Source organism: Anguilla rostrata, chromosome 14 (assembly GCF_018555375.3).
Source record: "Anguilla rostrata isolate EN2019 chromosome 14, ASM1855537v3, whole genome shotgun sequence".
Classification (NCBI taxonomy): Eukaryota; Metazoa; Chordata; class Actinopteri; order Anguilliformes; family Anguillidae; genus Anguilla; species Anguilla rostrata.
The window spans coordinates 40,904,200-40,931,068 of NC_057946.1; the positions used below are offsets into that span (position 1 = coordinate 40,904,200).

Genomic DNA, 26,869 nt, shown 5'->3' on the forward strand with positions numbered 1-26,869 from the left:
CTGTATTTGCCCAAAAATACAGGCCAAGTTTTTTTTTTTTTTGCACAAGGTACTTGGGACAAGCTAGGTTGCGATGTCATAAACTCAAGTACCCCTTACTGCAGCCTACAGGATGGGGTGGAGTCGGATGTTGGGAGTCAGGGGGCGGGAATGTCTGGGGGGCGATGAAGGAAGAAGAGACATGGAGCCATGGAGCCCTACATCTGACTGGAGGGGCGTTCTCACCGGACCCGGCGAGGACATCTGGTGATGCGCCGGACCCCAAAGTTTGCAGCTTAATGGCCAAATAGTGTAGGTGGGTTCCATTGGGTGGATGCCTCTATGGAATCAATATGTACAAGTGACTTAGCCTACTGCCAGGACCTGATTGGATAGACACTGGCCGGACCTTGGTTTGGCTCACATTTTCAAAACAGAACAATATGGCAGAGCGTTGATAAACTTTCTCTTTTTCCACATAAACTGTCCACTAAAATATATTTCTGAAAACATCTGAGGCAAGAAATAAGCAATGTAGTTGCTGAATCTTGGTTCAAATTTGATCTGCAACACCTAGTTTGAAAGTTTGATCCAAGTTTTGTGAGCCAGAGCCTTTATTTGCATGGAACGAAGATGGAGTACAAGCGCTTATGCGCTTTGCCATCATGAAAAGGAATAGTAAATATTTTTAGAATAACTGTCGTTACAGTTTAATTCCATTATATTGATCCTTGGGACTTTTCTTTTGAAAAGAATCAGAGTTATCGCAAAAGTCCTAGCTTTACACTGCATAACTTTATTCTGGATTAAATTGATATCGTTGTCTCAGAATTTTATCTGCACACCTCGGCATAATTAAATAGGGGCGCCACAATCAACGTTAATTAGCAACAGAAGCATACGGCATTTTAAAACACCAAATTTGCAAAATGAACAAACTGCCATTGTTAGCAAAAAGCAATCTACAGTCGTCCATTTCCTATGCTGCTTCTAACACAGACAAGCTGAAAAACGAAACCATGAAACTGTAGCTAGCTAGCAACCTTTCACTGCTGTGATCTCATGTCCATGCTTGGTTTCACTTCTGGATTGCTAGCAGATTACACGCTAACTATTAAGTCCGACCCATCACCGCCTCCCTGATGTTCCCACCCCCCTGTCCCCTATCATCCGACCCCACCCCATCCTGCAGGCTGTGTCAGTACTGTTACTTTTAGCTAGTTACCTTATGCAGTTAGATTGCCAAAGTTGGGTAGCTTTTGCATCGAATTCTGTTCGTCTATCAAGACGTCTCACCCCAATGGGAACTGCAGTTACTGTTTATAGTTGCACCTTAGCTAGCTCTGTAATTCACCTACATTTATTTCAATAAGGGAAAATGAATTCTGTCTAGCTAACGTTATGTGTAGCCAACTTCACTAACAAAGCTAACAAAGTTACTAAAAACTTTGAAAAGGCTATGAATACCTTCATGAAAAGGTCATTCACTTTAAAAGTATATTAGCTAAATATGATTGACCTATGGCCTGCTAATATTACTTATTCCCCATGTGATTCTGTGTTTACATGCAAACTCAGTCATCCTGCTTTGTGAAACAGGGCCTAGAATAGCTAAATATCAAGCGAGGAAAACCATAACATAACTGCACCAGCAGTACGGAGTAGCTACTGTACGATGTTCCCATGCACTAAGGGGTGCACTCAGGGTAAAGATAATTATAACACTGCATAATTATTGTTACCATCTATATGGAATCATTCATGTTGCTAAAAATGCTATTTTCAGTATCTCTGACCACCTCATCTTTTCGCTTGACATTTTGCTTGTAGCGCTCGAGAGTGTGTCCTCAATGGAGGTGTGGGTGGGGTTGAGGACTAAGGTGAGTGGGGTTTACAAACACAGAGTCTACAAGGGCCACAAAATCCCACATATACCTTTAAGTATGAACAAATGTGTTTGGGAAACTGTTTATTTTAAGAGTGATCCTGAGGCATTTCAGTTCAATTCAATTCAATTTTATTTGTATAGCGCTTTTAACAAAGGAGCTTTGTCACAAAGCAGCTTTACAGAGGACCAGCCCCCAAAAAGTAAGCCTAGGGCAACAGGCAACAGCATTTAAAAAGGTTCTTTAGGGAAACCCACCACAGTTCCTCTTTCTCCATCATACTTGTTCACGTTGTACCAAAGTGATGTAAAAAGGAAAGTGAGCATGTAGAAATAATGATTAAATATGAAATAATGATCAAATAACCATGTAGAATAATTTTCCATATGCTAGAGAGATAAAAGCAACATGTTTTGTGAATAGCATTTATTTTGATATTGCGCACAACTATTTATTAATTACAACATAACGTGAATGGATTCGTATGGCAAGCCCTTTTAATATTTCTAGCTTTGCTTGACTATCCATAATTACATTTTATATATCTACAAATGCATTTTGACTCGTCATAATCACAATGTGACTAATCATAATGATACTTCAAGATATCTGCAAATATATTTTGACTAGTCAAAATACCTTTTAAAATAGCTATAATGATGTCACAGACACCGCCATTCGACTTGACTAGAAGACAAGGAAAAAATATGTTGAAAAAGATATGTTGATGACGTCACGACTAAATTTTTGCCTATCACATTGGACCTTCTAAGCAGTTCTGGCTATTAACATCCATATTATCGGATAAAACAGAATTAAATTTTTTTTTAAAGAGCTGAGTTCAAAGAGTTGGGGGAAAGAGATAGGCCTATTTGCTAATTTGTCGATTTTCATAATATGTTTTCAAAAAAATAATAATGTGGTCAATATGGTACAGGCAGCAGATCTGTCCATCCTCCATATCTATGAAGACATTACATTACTTGTCGGCCTTAATTTTGATTGAGAATTTATGAATGCTTTATTTGTGTGAGTTAAATACTCACAATTTATTATTGATTTATTATTCAAGTCTTATAGGGTAATCAAGGCGTTGTGTCATACCTAGATTGGCTAAACCTTTCCTGCCTTAGTTATTAGTCAAGGTAATTCATTAAACAGTTGCGAAAAATGGAACGTGTCACTGTCGACAACCATTAAGCAGACACTTAAAAGATAATGGCTCAAGATAAGGACGAAAAAGTTCCTGAATGGCACTTAGTTGGAAAATCGATTTAAACGTCGTCACAGAATCACATTGTGTCCAGCTTGTTGTAATCTGATTGGCCAAAAACTGACGTTTTGTGATGTCCGTCAAGTTTTCGTTGATATAAGAGTCCTATATAAACTGCAAATTGCGCTCGGACGAAGCATTGCGGAACAGCAGAAGCATAACACCGGTAAACAATCGTCACTGTAGGTCTAAACTACAAACTTTCTGAACCAGACAAGAAACCGCCTTGCGCCATTTGTTGTCACATCCAGAAACCTTAAGTATCCTTGCTTAAAAATGCTGCGAATGAGTGGGCTAATCCTCACGCTTGTGCTGGTAACTGCTGCCTACGAGCAGGATGAGAGCGAGCCCTTATCTCCAAGGACAGCGCGCTTCTCCGCCAGCAGCCCATGTAAGTACCGGATTTTCAGTATGCGTTCACTATGTTCCTTATATTCTGGTGGCTTCGTTGATGTCCCGACTCTTTTTATATCTGAAATTGCGTCTACGGTACATTGGAGACACTTGTGCACTGATGACGACTTGGGTTTCTAATTTTTATACATTTCTTTTTGAAAACAATCATGTAAGAGCACGCGAATCTTTACGCCACAGTTCTGCTGGTCACATGAGAGGAGTCAAGCACGCGTGCGTTCATCACCTGTTTAGTAACAGTTCACAACAATAGTAAATAGAATGTGTATGTATGTGTGTATGTTATTTGTCTATGCGAAGTTTAAATGGGTGAATCTGATTTAAAAAAGAAAGTTAACGCTGGTCGAGTGGGGCGACATAGCTCAGGAGGTAAGACCGGTTGTCTGGCAGCCGGAGGGTTGCCGGTTCAAACCCCACCCTGGGCATGTCGAAGTGTCCTTGAGCAAGACACCTAACCCCGAACCCCTAACTGCTCTGGCGAATGAGAGGCATCAATTGTAAAGTGCTTTGGATAAAAGCGCTATATAAATGCAGTCCATTTACCATTTACCATCAAGTGAACTATGGTAGGCTACTACTCAGTAGCCAAGCCAATGGTATATGGGGCTGTACTCCAATCAGTTGTTCACTGCACCAGCTTGCTCTGAATATGAATTATGTAATGTAAGAGAAGTGTTTTTTAAAACTGAGTTATCCAAAATTCCTGTGGATTTTCCTGGTGACTTCATGTGCATGTTTATCAGAACAACACTTGTCTCTCTGTCTGTCTCTCCACAGCTGATGTTGCACGCTGTCTGAACGGGGCCCTGCAGGTGGGCTGCAGTGCATTTGCCTGTCTTGACAACTCCACCTGCAACACCGACGGCATGCATGAAATCTGCAGGTCCTTCCTCCACGGTGCTGCCAAATTTGACACACAGGTGCCGGCATACTTTACATTTGTCAACAGCCACCATAGAGCAACACTATACTGAATACTGAGCTGATTGTACTGAGCTACACTATACTGAGCTGATTGTACTGAGCTACACTATACTGAGCTGATTGTAAGGGGCTGCACTATACTGATCCGATTGTACTGAGATACACTAGGTATACTGAGCTGATTGTACTGAGCTACACCATACTGAGCCAATTGTACTGAGCTGCACTACATATACTGAGCCGATTGTACTGAGCTACACTATACTGACCTGTTTGTACAGAGCTATACCCAAGAATCAAATTGTATTTTTTAGAAGAAGAAAAGATTAGGTGCACTTGCCAACAAGAACAAAATTTAATGTTGTTCTGCCCTAAACTTCAAATTCAGACAAGACTACTTTTAAATGTGGAATCTAAAGCAGTAATCTGCAGGGGTATAAGGCTTTCCTTGCCTTGGCTTATTTCATTGAAATAGTTTGTCATGTCTGAAAAATCAGGCCACCATGAATGCATTTAGGCTTAGTTCATCGACCACAAAAACATTATTCCTACACCGCAGGCCAAAAGTATTAGGCCACCTGTGGTTTTTAAAAGTAACTGTACATTGGGCAGTCTGGATAGTGTAGAAGTATAAGCACTTGCCTACCACCGCAGATCAATCCCCGGCAGCAGTACTTCCGGCTTGGTCAGACGTTCCGACAAACACAATTGGCAGTGTTCGCGGGTGGGAAGCTGGTGAGGGTATGAGCCCTGATCGTTGCCTTAGCGACTCCTACTGGTTGGTTGGGGCGCCTGTTCAGCAGGGAGGGGATCTGGGGAGATAGCATGAACCTCCACACGCGTTACACTCTCCTAGTGGAACTCCTCGCTGTCAGGTGAAAAGAAGTGACTGGCGACTCCACATGTATCGGAGGAGGTGTGTGGTAGTCTACACCCTCCGCAGACCAGCAGAGGATAGCGCATTGACCAGGACTGTGTGATACACACGGGGAATTGGTATAAAGACTAAACTGGGGAATAATTCAGTTAATGTATGCACATTTATTGAATAAAAAAACTAGTATAGTATACTATAGTACTAGTATAAACATTATTTTTACATTTTACCTACTATTACACAAAAAGATGAGTTTTACTGAAATCTCATCTACCTTAAGTTTTTTTTTTTTTTAATACCCAGGTAGCCTAATACCATTCGCCTGTACAGTGCAAGTAAAATAGGTATTACAGTTGCCAGAAATATGGCAAAGAAGAACGCGTTAGGCTTAGATGTGCCGAGTCAAGTAAACGTATTGTGGCAAGGTTTTCCCAGCGAGAAATTGAAAAGAAGCTTAAGATTTCCAGGTGCAGTGCTTCCAGGAAGAAGGAGGATAACATTAGAGGCACTGACAAATATCTTGTGGTGTCTAGCAATAGAAACCATCGTACAAATGCATCATAACTAGAGGAAGAACACAGTGCACCTAGAGAGAAACCAGTTTCCCTGACTGCAGTGAAACGGCAACTATAAACTTCTGGTCTCAATGGATGTGTATCTGCTACAAAGCCTTTTTCCAGTCTTTCTGGGGCCAGTGTTGATGGAGCTTGGCCCACTGGAGTCGTCTTCTTATCAAAGCATGTAGCAAGGGCTTTTTTAGCAGTTTTTAAAAAATACCACAGCTGGCGTAATACCATATTGTACATAGCACTACTACATATTCCACACATAACAGCACCGCATACTTCATGTACATATTTGTCATTGATATTTATGTGCTCTCATGTTTTTGTTTATTATACATGTACAGTATTACAGTACAATATTTAAAGGACTTTTCTGCTGCACTGAAAAAAAGCACTTTTTTATTTTTATTTTTAAAGCAAATTAGTATAAGCCCTTTTTATGTCTTTTATGTCTATGTGTGATATGTTGTTTTTATCTGCTGCTGTAACACCCAAATTTCCCCACCTGGGGATTAATAAAGTCTATCTTATCTTATCTTAATCAGCCTTTTCCCAGTTAACCGGTGCTAGCCAGTGGCATATGGGCTTCCCCTCTGCGTCAGGTTCTGCTCCAGGTTTCTTCCTGTTACCAGCCTGGGAGATTTACTAGCCACTTTTGCCCCCGGCCTGCTCTGGGGGGTTCAGGCCCATATCTCTGTGAACCTGCTTTCTGACAACGCCCTTTGTAAAAAGCACTATACAAATAAAATTGAATTGAATATTACTAGTATTAGTTGATACCACTGGGGACTGGATGAACAGAACATGAGAATTTCTTTGCCTTATGTGTTGCATGATGCATGTCACACAGGGCAAGACTTTTGTGAAGGAGAGCCTGAAGTGCATAGCCAATGGCATCACCTCCAAAGTGTTCCTTACCATCCGCCGCTGCTCATCCTTCCAGAAGATGATCTCAGAGGTTCAGGAGGAGTGCTATAGCAAACTAGACCTCTGCTCTGTCGCCCAGAGCAACCCAGAGGCCATGGGGGAGGTGGCCCAGGTGCCCAGCCAGTTTCCCAACAGGTAAGCCCCCCACCACACACACACAAACACAGTATGACCCTTATTTCCTCATCTCTAACATAAGGCTAGGGAGGTGCAGACTGCCCAGATGGAAGCTGTCAAGGCTACCTACAGACCTGGGTCAAATATGTATTTGTTTTGGATTCAAATACTTTTTTATGCTCTATTGATCTTGCCTGGTGTAATTGAGCTTGCCGATATGGCCAGAAGGTGGGGTTTACACTTTTGGAGAGTATTTCATTGGTTCCAATACACCAGACAAGATCAGTAAAGCGTAGAAAAGTATTTGAATCCAAAACAAATTCGTATTTGACCTATGTCTGGCTACCTATAATATTGTGAACACTAATTAAATCTTTTTAAAGCTACATTTTAGTAAGGGTGGCTTGGGACAGCGGGGGGTGAAGGAATGGGAGAGGATGTGCAGAAGTAATAATCTGAAACGTCTTTGTTTAAATGCTAGAAGAATAAAAAAATATTTTTTGGAACTTGAGGCCACTATGATTACTGGGGGCTATGGCATAGTTTGGATTACAGAGACATGGCCTGGGGAGGAGGATGGGGATAAATATAAAATAGAAGGGTACAAACTCATTAGGAAGGATAGATCCAGTAAGAGACGTGGGGGTGTAGCTCTCTATGTAAAAGAAAATCTTCCCATGCAGGAAATTCCAGAAATTGACCACCTTATGGTAGGGGTGTGTTACCGGCCTCCAGGTTCAGACAGTAGTGTGAACTCAATGCTCTTTGGAAACATAAAACAAGCTTGTCAGGAATGTGAGAGTACTATTATGGGTCACTTCACTTACCATGCTATTAATTGGAAATTGATGACAGGACAATAAAAAAGGGAGAAATAATTTTTATATGTTTATAAAATGACCTTTTTTGGCACAGTATGTCAATCAGCCTACAAGAGGGAACTCAATTCTGTATCTGGTGCGTAATGATCTGGTATGTAATGATCCAGACAGAATTTGTAGCATAGCACAGAATTTCGAGCCACTTGGGACTAGCGATCATTCTGCTGTTAATTCTGATGTATTTCTGCAAATTAACAAGGACTCTACGGTCAAAATTACAATTTTTAGACAAGCCTCAAGTTTTTAAGAGGGTAGTGAGACCAGCTATGTTGTATGGTTTGGAGACGGTGGCACTGACCAAAAGACAGGAGGCAGAGCTGGAGGTGGCAGAGTTGAAGATGCTAAGATTTTCGTTGGGAGTGAGGAGGTTGGACGGGATTAGGAATTAGTATATTAGAGGGACAGCTCAGGTTAGACGGTTTGGAGACAAAGTGAGTGAGGCAAGATTGAGATGGTTTGGACATTGGACATATTGGGAGAAGGATGCTGGAGATGGAGCTGCCAGGCAGAAGGAAAAGAAGAGGGCCAAAGAGGAGGTTCATGGACATGGTGAGGGAGGAAATGCAGGTGGTTGATGCGACAGAGGAAGATGCAGAGGACAGGAAGAGATGGAAATGGATGATCCACTGTGGCAACCCCTAACGGGAACAGCCGAAAGAAGAAGAAGAAGAGACTAGCCAGTTTTAACAAGATGCGAGTACATTTAAGTAACATTGAAAAAGTGGGGCAGGTTCAAAAGGGTTATTCTTGAGACACAATGCAAATTTATTTCAGAAGTAAGGGAAAGTAAGTTGAAGAAGTGCTCTCCCCAATGGATGAACAAAGCCATACGGAAGACTTAGAGAAAAAAGACTGTATAAGATGCATAAAAACGACAGCACTGAGAGCAATAAGGCTGAATATTGTGAATGTGTGCTAAGGTTAAAAAAGAACTACGGGAAGCTAAGAGGCTCTTTGACACAAATCGCCCAAGATGCAAAAGGTAATCCTAAACGTTTCTTTCAGTACTGTAGTAGGAAAAGGAAATTGTAGGAGGATGCAGAGAAATGAAGAAGGAGCATTGCTTTATAAGAATAAAGATATTGCTGAAGTTTTAAACAGATATATTGTTGAGAGTTTTACTAGAGAAGAGGTTACTAATAGACTGGAAGACGTATTAAGAATGTCTTAGCAGATATTGAGGTAGAGGATAAAGAAGTACTGGATAAATTGCATAAACTTAAAACAAATAAGGCAGCAGACCCTGATGGCATGTACCCAAGGGTACTCAAAGAGTTAGGTGCTATCATCTTTAAACCACTGCCAGATATTTTTAGACTTAGTCTTTAGAAACTGAAGAAATGCCTGAGGACTGGAAAGGTAATATAAAACCAACATATAAGAAAAGGGGCCATCCTGATCCAGGAGATTACAGGCCTGTCAGTTTAACTTGCATCACCTGTAAAATACTGGAATCTATCATAAGAGACAAGTTAGAAGTGTTTCTTGAAAATACAGCATCCTAAGGGATAGCCAGCTTGGTTTTTGTCATGCCTGAGTGTTCTTTGAAGAAGCTACCAAGTGTTTTGACTATTACAAGGCTTATGATATTATATAATTAGATTTCCAAAAAGCATTTGATAAGGTAGCACATGAGAGACTTGTTAGCAAAGTTAAGACACTAGGAATTACAGGAGGTATTTCAGAGTGGATTTGGAACTGGCTACAGGGTAGAACACAAAGAGTAATAGGATATTATCTGAACAGGGAACTGTGGGAAGTGGAGTCCCACAACAATTGGTGCTGGGACCACTGCTCTTCCTCATTTATATCAATGACCTTGACAGGGACGTAGAAAGTACATTAGTGAAATTTGCAGATGATACAAAACTGGGGGCCAAGCTAATAGTTTGGAATCTACAAAATCCAGAAGTGGGCAGAAACCTGGCAAATGAAAATTACTGAATCCATGCCTATGTCTTTCTTTCAGCTCGAATGTATGTATGCTTGCATGTATTTATGTGGGTGCATGTCTCTCCTGACCTACATTAAAATGCATTACTATTATTACTTACTCATAACAAACTCAGTACAAAAAGAAATGCCAAAAGTATTGATATCAAAATTAGGCCAAGTTACAAGAAACAATATTGGCTATTATTGCTCACAAATTAAACAGGCTGTATTCCAAAGCAATGCTATTCAATGTTTCCTAAATTATTTCAAGTAACTTGGCCAAGTGTTTTTTTCATGATACCTTTTGAAGACAATGTGGTCATTCAAAATTTGCGTCAAATCAAAATGTCAATTAACAAATAGCCTCATGGAAGAACACATTTATATTAATTTATGAAACAAGAAGACTTTGATTTCATACAAATACTTACAAGTTTACGAACAGGCATTTATACCAAGACAAATACAATCATTCACACTACAGAAATACCGGGGGGGGGGGGGGTTAAATATTGAGGCTTATTAAATAAATGTTGAATCTTACAAACCTATCTATACCTATTTTTACTTAGCTAACAACTAAGTTTTAATTTGTGACTTACAGACAGTGCTTTGTATATGTGAGTAACTTGCTATTTTTGTTTGGTGAAAACGTTTTTCTTCAGATTAGCTATTAGCAATATTCACAAAGGGGTATGTCACTTAAAACTTGTGATGCCAAATTGTTCCCAGTACGTTGATGGAGGGAGCCCAGCAGTTGTCCATTTGGCTGGTATTTTGAATGTGTGGTGACCGCTGGTCTGCGTCCCTTCCGGGCTCCCCACAGGTACTACAGCACCCTGCTGCAGAGTCTTCTGACGTGTGATGAGGACACCGTGGAGCAGGTGAGGGTCGGGTTGGTGTCCCGCCTGGAGCCAGAGATGGGGGTGCTCTTCCAGCTCCTCCAGACCAAGGCCTGCCCCCCGAGCGCGGCCGGTGGCACTGGCCCAGTGGGGGCAGGAGGCAGCTGGCGCTGGCCCATGGGGCCCCCCATGTTCAAGATCCAGCCCAACCTGCGCTCCCGGGACCCCACCCACCTCTTTGCTAAGAAACGCTCGACCAGCTCCTAATTACCACCCACCAAGGCTAGCACTCATGGATTGTCCTTAACCCCCTCCCCTAAAAAAGAGTAGAGAACAAATTGTGCTATTTCCTCTTATGTACACAGGCGGTAATAAGCTTCCAACTAGGGTTTTAAAACAAACAAACCTTCAGTAAACACATGTGGTCTACTAGACGACAGTATTTGATGGTGGACCTGTATTTGAATGTACTAGTTGTACTGGACACTCAGCTGGTAATGTGAAGCTTTGTGTTTCTTCATGTGGTACAGAATATTCATTCTTTTTTTATGCATTGCCTTGTATATCATCAAGTTTTGTAAGAAAATATCAGGCTGCATGAGTTTATTTTGTTGAAGGTACATTATATTCTAAGTAATATTTTGAGTTTAAAAATATTGTCCTTGTACAAATCAAGGATTTTACAGAGCATAGCCAATCACATCTTTTCGTCTTTTTCCCAAACCTCAAAGCAGATATTAAACAACATGCTCTTTGGAAATGAGGATAATCAGGATCCTGTGTTCTGATATGCAACCATAATGAGACCTAACAGGACTATTCTGTAGTCTTGTTAATATTTTATTGATATTTAATTTCCTAAATAATATATATTTTTTCATTTAATTGTTTTTATTTGGTTGAGTTGCCATGGTTACCACTGTAAAGTACCAGGAGTTGAATGCGCAGTTCTGTTTCGGGCCCCGGTGGTGAATCTTGAAGCCCAGTCAGAGGCAGTTGAGCCATTATGAGCAGGACATGTGCTTCGATCCCATGCTGGTCATGAGGGTCATTACAGCTTTTCTAGTTGGGCACAATTATCTGCCGGTATTTTTCCAGGGCCTTATATTAGACAGCTCAGCAACTCGGCAAGGTTTGGAACCCTTGTAAGACAGAAAGGTCACAACATGTCAATAGTGTTACTTACTCATGTGTGCCATAACACAGAATGATTTAGCTCTATACATTTTGTTAAAAGTACAAACACTTTTTGGTGGTTTGCTGTGCAAATACTACTAATAACAGATCATAATAGCAAGAAGAGACTCTTCTACACCCAGTCTGATTGGCTAAGGAAACACTGTGCAGATTTTTTAAGATTTTGATAGGGTGCTTCATACTGTTGCCTGTTATGCTGATTTTAAGGCCTTAGCCAAACTCAGAAGATGATTCTTTGTTTGCTTTCGAGCAAAAGTTAAGGCCTAAAGCACCTTGAACTTAGATTCCAGAATTAACCTCAATGATTTGCTTCAAAGGACTATTGCATGTCTTTGGGGGCAAATCATTGGTTAGATCAATAACGTCACACATTAAGAAAATAAGAAAGAAAAAAGTATATCTGCATGTCCAGTGTAAAGGATGTATCAGTACATTTATCATTAATGTACACTTAGTCTATTTTCTCTGCACTGTTCCAGCTGCTGTTAAGGTGGCCGTTTAGAAGTGACATCAAAGTCTGTCCACTTGAAATGTGAGCCAAAACCCCTTTGATAAGCTGCAGCATGTTCTTGTCATATTTGGTTCAAAGCCCTTGTTCCTGACCTTGCAGCCAATGTTAAACAGAACGTATGTAACATTCCAGAAGGCATCCTTTTGTAACTGTTTCTCCATGTAAATGTGAATGAAAGTCTTATTTTTATTAGAAATTATTTGTGCAAAAATGACCACATCTGTGCACATTGTGGCAATCATTTCGGTAGTTTCATGTCTTTTGTGCATGGCACTCTGCCACCTGCTGGTGATAATCATGTAACTAAGTTTTATTTTCTGACACACTTAATGAGCTGGCACACTTAGTCCATTTTTGACAATCAGATATTTGAATCAATATGAGGATGTACCTTATGAACCTTATGTCTGCCAGTTCTGCTCACCTGAAATGCAAGAGTGAAATGCATATAGTCTCTGCATATGGAAATGCATATAGACTCTTTCAGATTTTTTTCAAAATGGGAAGAATATTCATATGGAATAATGTTTGTAAGTTTCACGATAATTTAAACATCTGCATGTCTTTCTGAAGGAGAGGGAGTTCAACCCAATTGCTAGGAGAGCAATTTCACAATTGAATTGGTTTGGGCTTTAATGATTTTACACATCTCAGGTGAATCCTTTCCAAGCTTAGAACACCTTCCCTTCTTGTTCTAATCAGTTCCCCTCACACAATTAAATCAGAATTTTTCTACACACATATTAATCTAAATACTTTTCATATTTACCAATTGGTGACAAAAACCGAAAGTTACTACCAATCATCTGTGAAATCTTAGTATGCATGTGCAAATGAATTCTGATTGAACCTGATTGATTGACTAATAGCTCTTCAGTACAGGTTTTATTCAATTTTCTCTATGTACTACTGAAATACGGCTGTGTATGTATAATAATTAAGCACTATTTTTTCATCTGTATGTTGTCCTTTGGCTGTAAACAAATAAAGTACGATCATATCTGGTATATGGTATTACGTTGGTCATCGAGTGTAATCATTATGAAGCTTATGTTTTTTCTCTCTGCTGTCCTGTCCAACTGAAATCCCTTTTGCCTCCAGCCTTTTGGTACAAATGCAGAGCATTGAACATCAAGCTTCAGTCATCTCATTAGCTGACTGTGGCATGGGTTTAAGCTGGCCTGGGACACTCATGTCCCTTCTACACCCCCCAGTGACACACCAGTGTGAGATAAGGCTCTCCTCCAACAGGGGCTAGCTCCTTCCTGTAGTACTGCAGGGTAGGTCTTTCAGGTAAACCAGCTCACATTCAGGTAGGCATCGCCGAATTCAGGTAAGCCAGCCCGCATTCAGGTAGGCCTAGGCACATTCAGGTAGGCCTGGGCACATTCAGGTAGGCCTGCCCGCATTCAGGTAGGCCTGGGCACATTCAGGTAGGCCTGTGTGCATTCAGGTAGGCCTGGGCACATTCAGGTAGGCCTGTGTGCATTCAGGTAGGCCTGGGCACATTCAGGTAGGCCCGGGCACATTCAGGTAGGCATCGCCGCATTCAGGTAGGCCTGCCTGCATTCAGGTAGACATCGCCGCATTCAGCTAAGTCAGCCCACATTCAGGTAGGCCTGGGCACAATCAGGTAAGCCTACGAATGGAAAAGTGCTAGCATCTCAACTTCCACAGGAGGGTACTGAACAAATTTTAAACTAATCTGTTCTTAATGCCAGTTTAAAATGTTTAGTCTTTGGCCATCCTTAAAATAAATGCCCCCTCAATAAAAATAAGTCTAAATTTTGACATCCATACCTATTACAAGTTGCAATTAGCATATTAGTACATGTTAGAAACGTACCTAAAGTGTGATTTAATATAATATCAAACAATACCTAAATGTTATCTAGGACAAATAAATATTTTTTTTAATCATTTAATTTGAATCCAAGTAGTTTTTTTCTGAAATCTTAAAATGTGGAAATATGAAAAAAAAAAAAAAAAGTTCTTAAATGATATTTTTTCCCCATTTTGATGAAGTAAACCACTAGGGGGTCCCCTAATCCCAGTTTTGGAACTCGACTTCAGGTGTATGCAGGTGTGTTTTTCTGTGTCTGTCAGGTCTCCTGACTTATTACAAATGTAACCCTTCCCACTAACATCATAACTAACATCAGAGGCCATTTTAAGAACAGAATAAATCCAGAAGGACCCAAAATCTCTGGGTCTTACTAGAGGGCTCAGGTCTCATTTCACTGGCCAGGGTTATGAAGCATGCTTTATTAAATGTGATCTATAAACCCATGTTGGCAATGTGAATTTAGCCATAAAATTTAATACCAAACTTTATAAATGTCTTTCACAATAAAGTAAGCCAGTGTGAAGTCCTACCACTAGTTGAAAGTGTCTACACTAGCAATAATTTGAATGTCACCAATCCAGAATACCACAGGCAAACCAATCAATCAATCAGACTTTATTTGTATAGCACTTTTCATAGAAGTTAAATGTAACACAAAGTGCTTAACACAATACAATAACCCCCCCGCCCCCCGATTCCATACTCAACGCAATGATTTTGTAAATTAATAAAACACTCAATAATAACAGCATTCAATAAAACAGGAACTGAGGAAACACTGTCATAAAAAACAGATAAATGCATAAAACTCAGTTAAAAGCCAGACTAACCAATAAATAAATAAATAAATAAAATAAAAAAATTAAAAAAACAAATACTTGAAAATTTAACATTATAAAGGTACACCAGTATCAATATGATGAACCAGTTGATGAACAATTCATAACTTCTTCCTTAATATTTATTGTGTTTGGGGATGTCCTGATCCAATCTGTGGATCGCTATTGTCTCCCAATAGCATCATATTGTAGGGATCTCAGAACCAGACAGACCCATTGGACCTTTTCTGAGAAGCCGTAATCAGGAGAAGAGCACTGAATCTAACACACGGGCAAGACTGGCCACAAGCTGCCCTTGGGAGTTCTATTTATATGGCCTGAGGACATTATGAAAACATGAACTGTATTTACAACACCAATACCAGTCCAGCTAGACAGTCCAAATACTAACTAGACTGAGCAGGCACACGGAAGTGAAAATAACCACGGTGGCCAGTGTGTAGCATGTCTGCTTCAACACAGTCCCCACTCTGGCAGTGTCCCACAGCCAAGCAGGAGGGAGGCCAGGCCACGTGCCTTCCTGGAGGAGCGGAGACTGCTGACTGCCGCCGCGGAGTGGTGTTGAGGTTGGCAAAGGGTGACTCCCAGTCATTCAGTATTCAGAGTGCTGAGCCGCTAACAGGGTAACCGAAATTGAGCCCCTAAATAGTGATTTTGTTTGTGTGTGTAATGGATTAATATATGTAATCACATAAGCAACACATTTTCAACGTACAAAACTGTCAAGTTACTCACACACACAAAACACTCTATAACTAATTCATTCAAACTGGCTAAATCTAGGCCTGCCATTAAAAGTATTGATGTCAAAATGATGCCAAGTTACTGTACTACAAACTATACCTTGCCTCACCGAAATTAAAGAAGCTGTATTCCAAAGCAATGCTACTCAATGTTTTCAAAATTGTTTCAAGCCACTTGGGCCTGTGTTTTTCATCTTACCACCTTACAGTTCTGTCCTGTTCTTACCATTCTGTCCTGCTTACCATTCTATTATTTTGTCAAGATGCACTTTCAGTGCATATAGTTTATAAGGCATTTTGATAGGCTTAGCAGATCGCTGTTTTGCTTAGCTAGACGGGAGAATAGCAGCAGACACCAATCAGCCATATCTTATTGTCAGGTTGTCCTACAAGCGATACAAAAACTCTTGAGTCGGCTAAATGGCTTTAAGTCATCAAGGGTCCAACGTATCAAATGAGCCTCAAACCTTAAACCTGCCGCCCGATATGCAGTAGATATGGATGGATCACTTCAAGCGTTGTTTCTCCTGAACAATTGTCCTACTGAACCCAATGGGCAAATTATTCAGGAGAAACAACTCTTGAAGTGACCCATGCATATCTGCTGCATATCTGACAACAGCATGATGGTTTGAGGCTCATTTGATACCTTGGACCTTTACGACTTAAAGCCATTTACCCAACAAATGTGTTATATACTGTATCAGCATAATTTACAGCTGAATCTAGTCCCACCCCCCAATTCCCGTAGAGATCCGTTCAAATGCAAAGAGTTTTAGTACCGCTTGTAGGAAAACCTGAATATAAGATATCCAGACTCTGACGATGTTGATAGGTCACAGACATCAGGAAGTCATAGCATGCAAATGATATGCAACCAAATACTAAACATGACTACTTTCATTTACATACAGTGCACACCATAAATGGAAATCCAGGAAATTCAGCTATATCTCTTTACAAATAAAAATATTTGGGGTTCCTATATGATGTAGTGTTTCAGCAACACTGGTTTACCAGGTACCAATGAAACATATCAAGGACCCAAAGGTGCTCAATTGAATTTTGAAGTTGCTCAGCACTCCCCATCAAACATCAAGGCACTCAATGTTGGCTAATTCACTGATTTTACAGTTATTGATGACATATCTTTCTATGTTGCGGTTAAGTATATGTTTCATACATGTCAATTTTGTTTTCTTTTTTGTGATGGTCATAATTTAGAAGCAGAAACAAATTTTGCTCAGAGGGAGTGTACTCATTTGCAACATGGCTTTTTGTAACTGTTGTGAATGTCAAGCGTTGCGAGATAATGCAAAAGTATTGCAAGAGAACGCAAAGGTAGCTCCAAAAAAAAAAAATCCCCACCATTATTCTCCATATTTTTTTCTTCCAATCCAGTTTTTTTTTTAAATTCCAGTCCAGATTTTGTTTTCTTCCAGTCCAGTTTTTTTTATTTATTCCAGTCCAGGTTTTTTTCTCCCAGTCCAGTTTTTTTTTGAATTCCAGTCCAGGTTTTGTTTTCTTCCAGTCCAGTTTTTAAAAAAATTCCAGTCCAGGTTTTGTTTTCTTCCAGTCCAGTTTTTTTTAAATTCCAGTCCAGGTTTTTTTTTCTTCCAGTCCAGTTTATTTTTTAAATTCCAGTCCAGGTTTCATTTTCTTCCAATCCAGTTTTTTTGTGTTCCAGTCCAGGTTTGAAAATTTTTTTTTATTTTTTTTTTTTAAAGCGCTCAACAAGTTATTTCACACTAAAGGGACACCCCGGCCATTAAACAGTTCTAAAATCAATGCGATACAAAATCCAGCATTCTAAAGAAGTTTAAGCAGCAACATTATTCTTTCGCTTTTGAATTCACTCGACAGAGACCGCACTCCTCTCGGTCAATGAGTCGCTTCACGCCGCACAAGCAGCCTTCCATTCATCTGTCCTGATCCTCCTAGACCTTTCTGCTGCCTTTGACACCATCAACCATCCCATCCTCCTGTCCTCCCTGGCAGCTATGGGGATCTGTGGCACAGCACTTGACTGGATTGAGTCCTACCTCTCCGGTCGCTCCTTCCAAGTCGCCTGGGCTGGTGCAGTATCAGCACCTCGCCCCCTTGCCACAGGAGTTCCCCAGGGCTCTGTCCTTGGTCCCCTCCTATTCTCCCTGTACACCCAATCTCTTGGTCCTGTAATCTCTGCCCATGGGTTGTCCTATCATTGTTATGCCGATGACACCCAACTCTTTCTCTCCTTCCCGCCCTCTGACACTCAGGTCTCTGCTCGCATCTCTGCTTGCCTGAGGGACATCCAGAACTGGATGGATAACCACCATCTTAAGCTGAACCCAGGCAAGACGGAGATGATCTTCATCCCTGCTCCATCCTCTAACCTTCTCAACTTTTCTATTTCCCTGGGGGACACTGTGGTGTCATCATCACCCACCGCAAAAAACCTTGGAGTGGTGATGGACAACAGACTGTCCCTCTCCCAGAACATCACGGCGGTGAGTCGAAAGTGCAGGTTCTTCCTGTACAACATCCGGAGAATCCGCCCCTTCCTCACCACCTACGCAACCCAGCTCCTGGTTCAAGCGATGGTCCTGTCCCGCTTGGACTACTGCAACTCGCTACTGGCTGGTCTGCCAGCATCCGCCATCAGACCCCTGCAGCTCATCCAGAATGCTGCAGCGCGTCTGGTCTACAACCTCCCCAGACATTCCCATGTCACCCCCCTGCTCACTGACCTCCACTGGCTGCCTGTTATGGCTCGCATCAAATTTAAGTCCTTGGTGCTTGCATACCAGGCAGCTAAGGGGTCAGCACCAGGGTACATTCAGAGGATCATCAGACCCTACACACCAGCCAGACCTCTCCGTTCTGCCACCTCTGGACGCTTGGCACCTCCCCCTCTTCGCGTCTGCACTTCCCGCTCCCGTCTGCTGTCTGTCCTGGCCCCTCGCTGGTGGAATGACCTCCCCGTGACGGTCAGAACAGCAGAGAATCTCACCACTTTCAAACGCAGACTGAAGACTCATCTCTTCAGGCTGCACCTCTCCCCACCCCTCCCTAGCCTATAGTTCAGCTCACCGTACCTAGCTAGGATAATTTGATTATGTTAGTGTATCTGGCAGGATTGTTTTTGTATGATTAGGTGTGATTCCAGTGCTAGTTTGTACTTGGTAGGATTCTTGCTTGCTGAACAAGCTTACTCTACAGGGTTGGAGTCCTGATCGATGTGGTCACTTCTGGCACTACGATCCTTACTTCACTCTAGTGTTTATTTTGCGCCTCTACATCATGAAACCTATGCACTTGTTGTACGTCGCTCTGGATAAGAGCGTCTGCTAAATGCCTATAATGTAATGTAATGTAATGAATTGTTGTTACATACTCTCCCCCTTTCAATGTCCAATTTCACAACTGATGGCAAAGCTGAAACACATTTCTAGTTACTGTTGTTGCTAGCTTTATTTTACGCATTCAGCAAATGGAATCGTCCCTTATTTGGACAATAGAATTGGCGTTGCGCATTTAACTCATGGCTATGGGACGCATTTTCATCCGTATTTTTGTGAACGATTGGTTTCATCGTAACCGCTGTTCTGAATACAATTCAATAGTTAGCTAGCTAGCAAGCCGAGATAACAAGCATGCCGTGAGACCATTCTGACCTAAAACCAAGAATTTCAATATTGGCTACGTGACAAGTGACGGCGACCCTATCATTAAGCTAGCTGCATTCAAAATCCGTTTTAGAAAGACGCTATGTCTACACTGTGCGAACACATCATTTAAAAAGCGAGACAGTGTTAGGCAGATGAATTTGACTGACATATGGTTTACATGTGGTAGTTTTATTAAATAATGTTGTTGTGTTGCAGAATCAGGAGGCTTTAGAGGCAAGCACGGAGTATCAGAATTAGCTTTAGGCTACTCAAGAGCAGGACTGTATGCATCTTAACCCAATCCCTCCTCGTCAACACGCTTTCACCCACGTCACATCCTTAGGGTAGTTTTCCAACTACTCTCGGGAAAGTAATACAATGCCTGTAACATCTAGTATTGAACACAACAAATGTAATGACAAAAAGCTTTATACATGGTATAAACTAATTGCATGGTATGAAACGAGAAGGAACTATTTTTTCTTGATAAAATCATTGTTTTCATAGAACTAACGACCAGAGGATTTTGCTTAACAACGGTGCAAATAGAACTACGAACCAGAGTTTTGCTTGACAACGGTAAAATAATATGCCCAAACGCCCGCAGAAGAATATTTCACTTTCAGATGATTAAATCTATAAAAATCAATAAATATAAAAGTAAACATATATATAGTCGTTGTTGGTACACTGTAGGAAATTGATGTAAAATTACAGGGAAATTCTAACGTGCTGTTTTATTGATATAGGCCTACAGCACATTGCTGGAGACAGAACAGCATTGTGGGCGTTTTGCTCTTAACTGCATAAAACCGTTTGAATTAGCAGTAATTAACTGGAAATGGCAAAGGATATTGGGAAGCCATTGGTTAGTAGTGGTGGGAGATAATTTGCTAACAAAGCAATGCAAAGTTTAGAGTGTCACACCTAATAGGCTACACGAATTTAAAAGTAACTATATTACAATTTGTTCGTTTTTGATTTCCAACAGAATACGTACACTTTGTTGTACGTCGCTCTGGATAAGAGCGTCTGCCAAATGCCTGTAATGTAATGTAATGTAATGTAATGTATTTCACATAAATCTTCTTTTCCAAGGCAACCCTGTATTTCGAGTATTTTTTGTTGCAGCTGGCTAGAGGGTCGCCGGATCGCGCAGGTAGGCTACGTGCGTTTCAAATTCATTAAACTAGTCAGTATCATAACGGCCAAACATTCGCCAGCGATAGCTTAGTATGAAAGCATGTTTCCATGTCAGTATTGTGGTCACCAATGCTTAACGAAGTATGCGTTTGTTAGGCATATGAAAGTAGGCTACATGCGAGTCTTCCAACCACGTTGTTTAAATGCGCCTTTTTTGATTGCACCCGTTCGTTCAGAAACATGACGCAGTTGGAATGTCATGTATGTCGAGAGCATCAAGATAAGAGGAGAGCACAGGTAACTGCAATCGAGTTTGATCTTGTCATGTAGAATTTTGCAATGTTAGATGCAATGATTTATCCAGTTTAAAATCTCATTTGAAATCTCATATCAGAGAGTTTCTTGTCCATTTCGCCAGTGTGGGAGAACGTTTTCAGTCGTCTCTTCCTTTACTTCTCATTTTATAAAGAGTACACAAGTCTTGTACAGCATCCAGTCTTTTGGGCCATGTAACAGTAGGAACAGAGACCAGACTAACGGCAACCAATGAACAAGTTGAGCAGAGGTGCTGCCAGAGAGAGCAGATGAATCCCTTTTCTTGAACAATTTGGCTTTCTTTTATTTAAAGTTGCAGGCAAAACTTTTATTGCCAGCATCAGTCATACAGTCAATTATTGAGGATTTTCAAGCAGTGCATGATATCAGTCAGTCTCATTTACTTCATAAGTTGGACGAAAAGCTGGTATCACTGGACATCTCTGATAGTGAGAGAAATAATGTCATAGAGGTTCTTAAATCCGAGGATTTGTGTCGGGCATGCAACACTTGTACCTTGAAAACTGATCAAAGACAAAAAACAGTTTTGAAAAATCAGTTTATCTCGGAAAGAATGATTCAGGGAAGGAATGTTTTGCTCAATACATTCCGTTAAAAGATACACTTCGATCACTCTTTCAGTGTCAGTCGGTCAAGCAGCAAACACATAGCGACAAGCCAGAGATACAGTCTTTGTCTAGATCAAGAGATGTCTTGGAAGACATCTGGGATGGTAGCAATGTGGCAGCAAATGTACTGTTTAAGAAGTACGAGGAATCTCTTGGTCTGGTACTGTACCAGGATGCTTTTGAAGTGGTAAATCCGCTAGGCTCTGGCAAGAAAAAACATAAAGTGCTAGCAGTCTACTTTACTATTGCAGATATACCACCACACAACAGATCCAGTGTGAATCAGATACAGCTGGTTATGCTTTGCCGTGAACAGGATTATAAATATTTTGGTCCGGATGCTATCTTTGGGTCACTTGTTTCAGACTTAAAGGACCTTGAGGAAAAAGGTATAGTCTTACCTGATGGACATGTGTACCGAGGAACATTGTGTGCCATAGCTGGAGATAATCTGGGATTACACAGTATTGGTGGCTTTAGTGAAAACTTCAGCAAAAGCACCCATTTCTGCAGATTATGTACTGTTGACCGTGCTCAATTTTTGTCATCTCCCTTCACAACAGGTGAAAAGAGAACAATTGCATCATACAAAGACAGCGTGCAGCACAGCATGCAGCATAACATAAGTACATCAAAACTGTCACTGGGAATTAAATTTGATTCCAAATTTAACAAATTAACCCACTTCCATGCGTGCCAACCTGGTCTCCCTCCTTGTCTGGGCCATGACTTATTTGAGGGTATCGTCGCATATGACTTCGCTCTATACCTAAGTCATTTTGTCACAAATCAGAAATTCTTCACATGTATTGAATGGACGGCTTAATCACTTCAGGTACCTTGGCAATGACGCCAGCAATAAGCCATGTGAAATGAATCCAGGAAGTGAGAAATTGAGTGGACATGCTGTCCAGAATTGGTGTTTCCTTAGACTTCTGCCTCTCTTGATTGGGGACAAAATTTTAAATCCAGTTGAAAATGAAGTTTGGCAACTTGTGTTGCAGCTAAGGCAAATAGTTGAATTTGTTTGTGCTCCTGCCATTGCAACTAGCCGGGTGGCATACTTGAAAGTCCTTATTGAGGAGTATTTGCCAAGTCGACAGGATTGTTTTCCTAATCACCCACTTAAGCCGAAACATCATTATATAGCCTATGTCACTATCCTGAACTGATACTTTGCTTTGGGCCTCTTATTCACTTATGGACCCTTAGGTTTGAGTAAACATACATATTTTAAACAGTGTGCTCGAAAATTACACAACTTTAAGAATTTGTGTTCCACATTAGCAGAGAGGCATCAACTTTTACAAGCATTTCTCTGTGCTGGTAATGTACAGGTACAGATTTCTTTTCCAAATGATTACAATGACAAGATAAAACAATCTGTTGATCATTTAGGCCTCCAGCTACTTAACTCTGTGGCTGTACACAATGTCACCGTTAAAGGCACAAGCTACAAAAAAGGCATGTGTGTTGTCTTGGAGAAGAATGATGAGGGACTAGTCTTTGGCAAGATAGAACTGATTCTTGTTTGCAACAGTTGTGTTTACTTTGTCACAGAGAAATGCCAGTCTGATTTCCTTTTTGATCAGGGGATTTACTGCCTAAAGATGGGCTCAGAGAACCACATTTCTGCCTAGAACATGCAAACCTGCTTGACTATTACCCTTTGCCTGTGTACAACATGTTTGGTCTGTCTCTAATAGCCCTTCACCACTCCTTTCCTTCAGAATGTCTGACATAAGTGAGAGCATCAAGGACGCAGTCATTTCTGTCCTGCCAAGTGTGCCAGAAGAGACGTTCTGTTGGTTGAAAAGATCTTACACCAGGGAGTGGAAAGCAAAGATGACTTGCAGTACATAAGAGAGCAGGACATTGCAGAGTTTTTTCGACCAATCCAGTGCAGAAAACTTTTAAATGCATGGAAATGAGCAGGTACTGTACATTTACTACTTCACTACCAAATTAAAGAGTGTATTAAAATGCTTATTGTTTTATTTAATTAATTATGCCATCATTTTAATCAATATTCATAATGATAGATTTTTGTTTTCATTGCCAGATGCCATAAGTTGTGCTACACCCCTACTCCAGTCTCCAGAAGGCAGTTCATCACTGTCAAGCTCCTCGAGATCCAGTAGCCCTTCACCATCACATTCCACACAGCCACCAGTAAAGCAAAACTGGCCAGAAACTTTCCAGATACCCTGGGAAAAAATGCCACCAAGTATTCGTACTGCCACTGAAAGTGGGAAAAGGCCCTCACCAGCAGATAGAAGGCAAATGGTTTGGGTCTTGGTGGACGAAATGAAGAAGTATGAGGCCAACCCTTCATGGTCGCAGTGCCTCATAATTTCTGTCAAGATTGTCAACGAATTTCCACAGTCCTTCGCTGACATGATAGAAGGGAAATTTATAGGGGGAGGATATGCATCTCTCCTGAGTCAAATAAAAATTCATGTTGTGCATTTAAATAGAAATAACACTTTGGCACGGCGCAGGTCTGTCACCACAGGGGCAAAGCAAAACACAGGCCCTGCAGATAGCTATAGCTGCACACGGTGGCAGCCAGACCTTCCAACTGAAGAAACAGAAAGCACACTGGAAGAGAAAAAGAAGATACTTTTGGAGTTCTTCTCTCGTGAGGGCTTGTCTGGGATTGAAAGAGGAGAAGTACAGAATCTCATGGAGGCAACGTACTACTTACAGCGCAAGATGATAAACACAACACCGGCGCACACACTTGAATATCTGAAATCTCAGTGGCCATACCTGTTTGTCCCTAGGAGTATGTGTAGACATTTTGAGATGTTAACAGACATCAACATTTTGAGAAAACTGGAAGCATCTCTTGAAGGAAATGGAGAAGGAAATATCATGGAGTTCCTCAAGAAAAACCCTACCAATAGTGAAGTCAAGGCTGTTCTGACCCGAAGCAATACCAGTGTGGCAGCTCCATATGTTCTGCTGGTGCTGGTGGCTCACTTCAAAGAGTAGAGTGATGCACTGATACTGGAAACAGATGTAAGTATAAAGCCATTTCATTGCTCTCTCTGATTTCCTGTAAACAAATTAAAGAAGTAAATATACAGTGCAGTCTGTATGTGTTTGGACAGGGACACATTTCTTTGTTGTTTTCATTCTGTTCTCCAGTAAACAAACAGTTGACATAAAACAGTCACAATGTGGTTAAAGTGCAGACTGCGATATTTTGATTGGCTGGTGTTGGTGAAGGATTGGCTGGTGTACATGAAATGACCAATGGGTACACACATTCTTTGTGGGCTAGGAGCATTTCTGGCAGGAAAAAGGAGAAAATGTAAAATCCCCTTAGTTTGGGGCTTTATTGTGTGGACATGGGAAGTTGTTAATTAATTCTGTCTGTTGAAATGGAGTCAGGATGAACCGAAATTAATGTTTTTAAGGGCTGAGAGTTTGTGGCTGTTGCAGTTATTTCTGTGGGGAACCCTGAAAAGTGCCAAACTCTCGGTGCTATATAGGTATGGGGCATGCCGCCCTGCCAAGGCGTAACTTGGCGGGATGGCATACCTTCCATCCCAATGGAGGGGGGTGTCAAACATAGACTATACTGTGGTTTAGGGTTTCATTGGGCACTGCTGCCCTGAGAGATCTTCCAGGCTAAGGCAAATTAGCATTTTTTAAAGGTTTTTCCTGAGGAACTACTTGTTCTTCACACAACCACCACCAGATGGGAAATGAGAGCACTCAAAACCATATCTGACAGTTAATACTTAGATCGCAGGACTCACAAACGAACTAGAACAGTGGCTTGAGATCAAATTATCACTACTCTTATTTTAATGGGAAAGGAGAGGAAAATACATTTTAGTGACAAGATGTAAATAGGGACATCAGGGTTTCCACCAGTGTTTGCAAGCCTGGCGGCCCGCCGGGGCTAGGTTGACCCCCCGCCGGGCCTAAGCATCGGGGAATTAAAAAAAAAAAAGAATTAAATGTATTTTTCAGAAGATTTTTAAACTACAGTTACAGTGGGGTGGCTCGGTTGAAAAGCTCACCAGCGACATCTGTTGGTTAAAACGTGAACGCACTGTAGGAAAGCTGGTCTGAGATCAGTGTTCTTTACCCTCATTGTGCGTAGAGTGACGTTCAACACTTGACGCTTCCAACTAACACAAGCTAACGTTACCTAGCAAGCCACAATTTTTTATTTAGTTGGCTAACTAACCTCGTTACAAACTGCATTATCACTTCATCTCATCGGTAAGTACATTCTTTATATTACTAAGCATTGTGTGTAACGTTAAAATAGTAGCATGATGTAACGTTCGATATATTGTAACTTACAGCTTATTATCGCCATGAAATAACAACTCCTGTTATTAATAACGTTAGCTTGATGACATTGATGTGCACAACAACGTTGTCATAAATTTTTTCCCGACCGTGAAAACTGCCTGACTTGTTTACATTTTGGACAGATGTGGCTACAGAGTAAATCCATTGTTGTTTCCATCGCAGCACTTTCGACACAAGTAATATCGGAAAAATTTCTTCTTATGGTGAAGAGTGCCTGATCGGCAACCATATTAAATGGTAAATGGACTGGTAAATGGACTGCATTTATATAGCGCTTTTATCCAAAGCGCTTTACAATTGATGCCTCTCATTCGCCAGAGCAGTTAGAAGTTAGGGGTTAGGTGTCTTGCTCAAGGACACTTCGACATGCCAGGGCGGGTTTGACACCGGAACCTCGACTGCCAGACAATCGGTCTTACCTCCTGAGCTATATCGCCCCATATTAAATGTGTTAACACAAAATTAGGCTATATCCAGAAATACCATCTTTGGGGAAAAAAACGCTACAGTTAAGGGTCAGGCACTCTTCACGTTAAGAAGAAATTTCAGGATTTTGTCTATATTGCTTTTGTCTAAAGTGCTGCGACAGAAACAACGATAGATTTACTGAGGAGCCACATCTGTCCAAAATGTAAACAAGTCAGGCAGTTTTCACGGTTGGGAAAAATTTTATGACAACGTAGTCATGTAGCTAACTTAGCTAGCTAGACAAACAGTCAGTAACACAGATACTTACTTTGTGCCATTTAGGGACAATGTAAAGGAGGAAAGGTAGCCTACTGTAAAAGCCAAAAAAACTTAGACAGTTTTTTAAATGTTTAAATATGCCCAGCATTCCAAGGCTTGTGGTAAGATTCAGTAGCCAATCAGGACTTTTGCCGGGCCCCCGTCAAAAAAGACACTTGGCCGCACCGGGCCGGGCCGCCGGCCCCCGTCAAAAGATACTTGCCACCGGGCCTAACAACTTTTCTGGGGGAAACCCTGGACATGCTTGTTACCCATAAAATTTTTGTGTGTATTTGAGTGAAACATATGTC

The 26,869-nt window shown here is 41.0% G+C and overlaps 2 protein-coding genes across 2 annotated transcripts; both read left to right on the forward strand.

Annotated features, from left to right (window-relative positions):
- The first annotated feature begins 3,257 nt into the window (after window positions 1-3,257).
- Window positions 3,258-13,343, forward strand: stc1l (stanniocalcin 1, like). The gene is made up of 4 exons (XM_064308214.1): window positions 3,258-3,529; window positions 4,330-4,472; window positions 6,770-6,981; window positions 10,606-13,343. Exons 1-4 carry the CDS (start codon window positions 3,415-3,417, stop codon window positions 10,886-10,888), a joined length of 753 nt encoding a protein of 250 aa, XP_064164284.1. The 5' UTR covers window positions 3,258-3,414; the 3' UTR covers window positions 10,889-13,343.
- A 9,785-nt stretch (window positions 13,344-23,128) lies between these two features.
- Window positions 23,129-24,804, forward strand: LOC135239971 (uncharacterized). Its single transcript, XM_064309018.1, has one exon. The coding sequence runs from the start codon at window positions 23,412-23,414 to the stop codon at window positions 24,489-24,491; it is 1,080 nt and encodes a 359-aa protein (XP_064165088.1). The 5' UTR covers window positions 23,129-23,411; the 3' UTR covers window positions 24,492-24,804.
- Window positions 24,805-26,869: the final 2,065 nt, after the last annotated feature.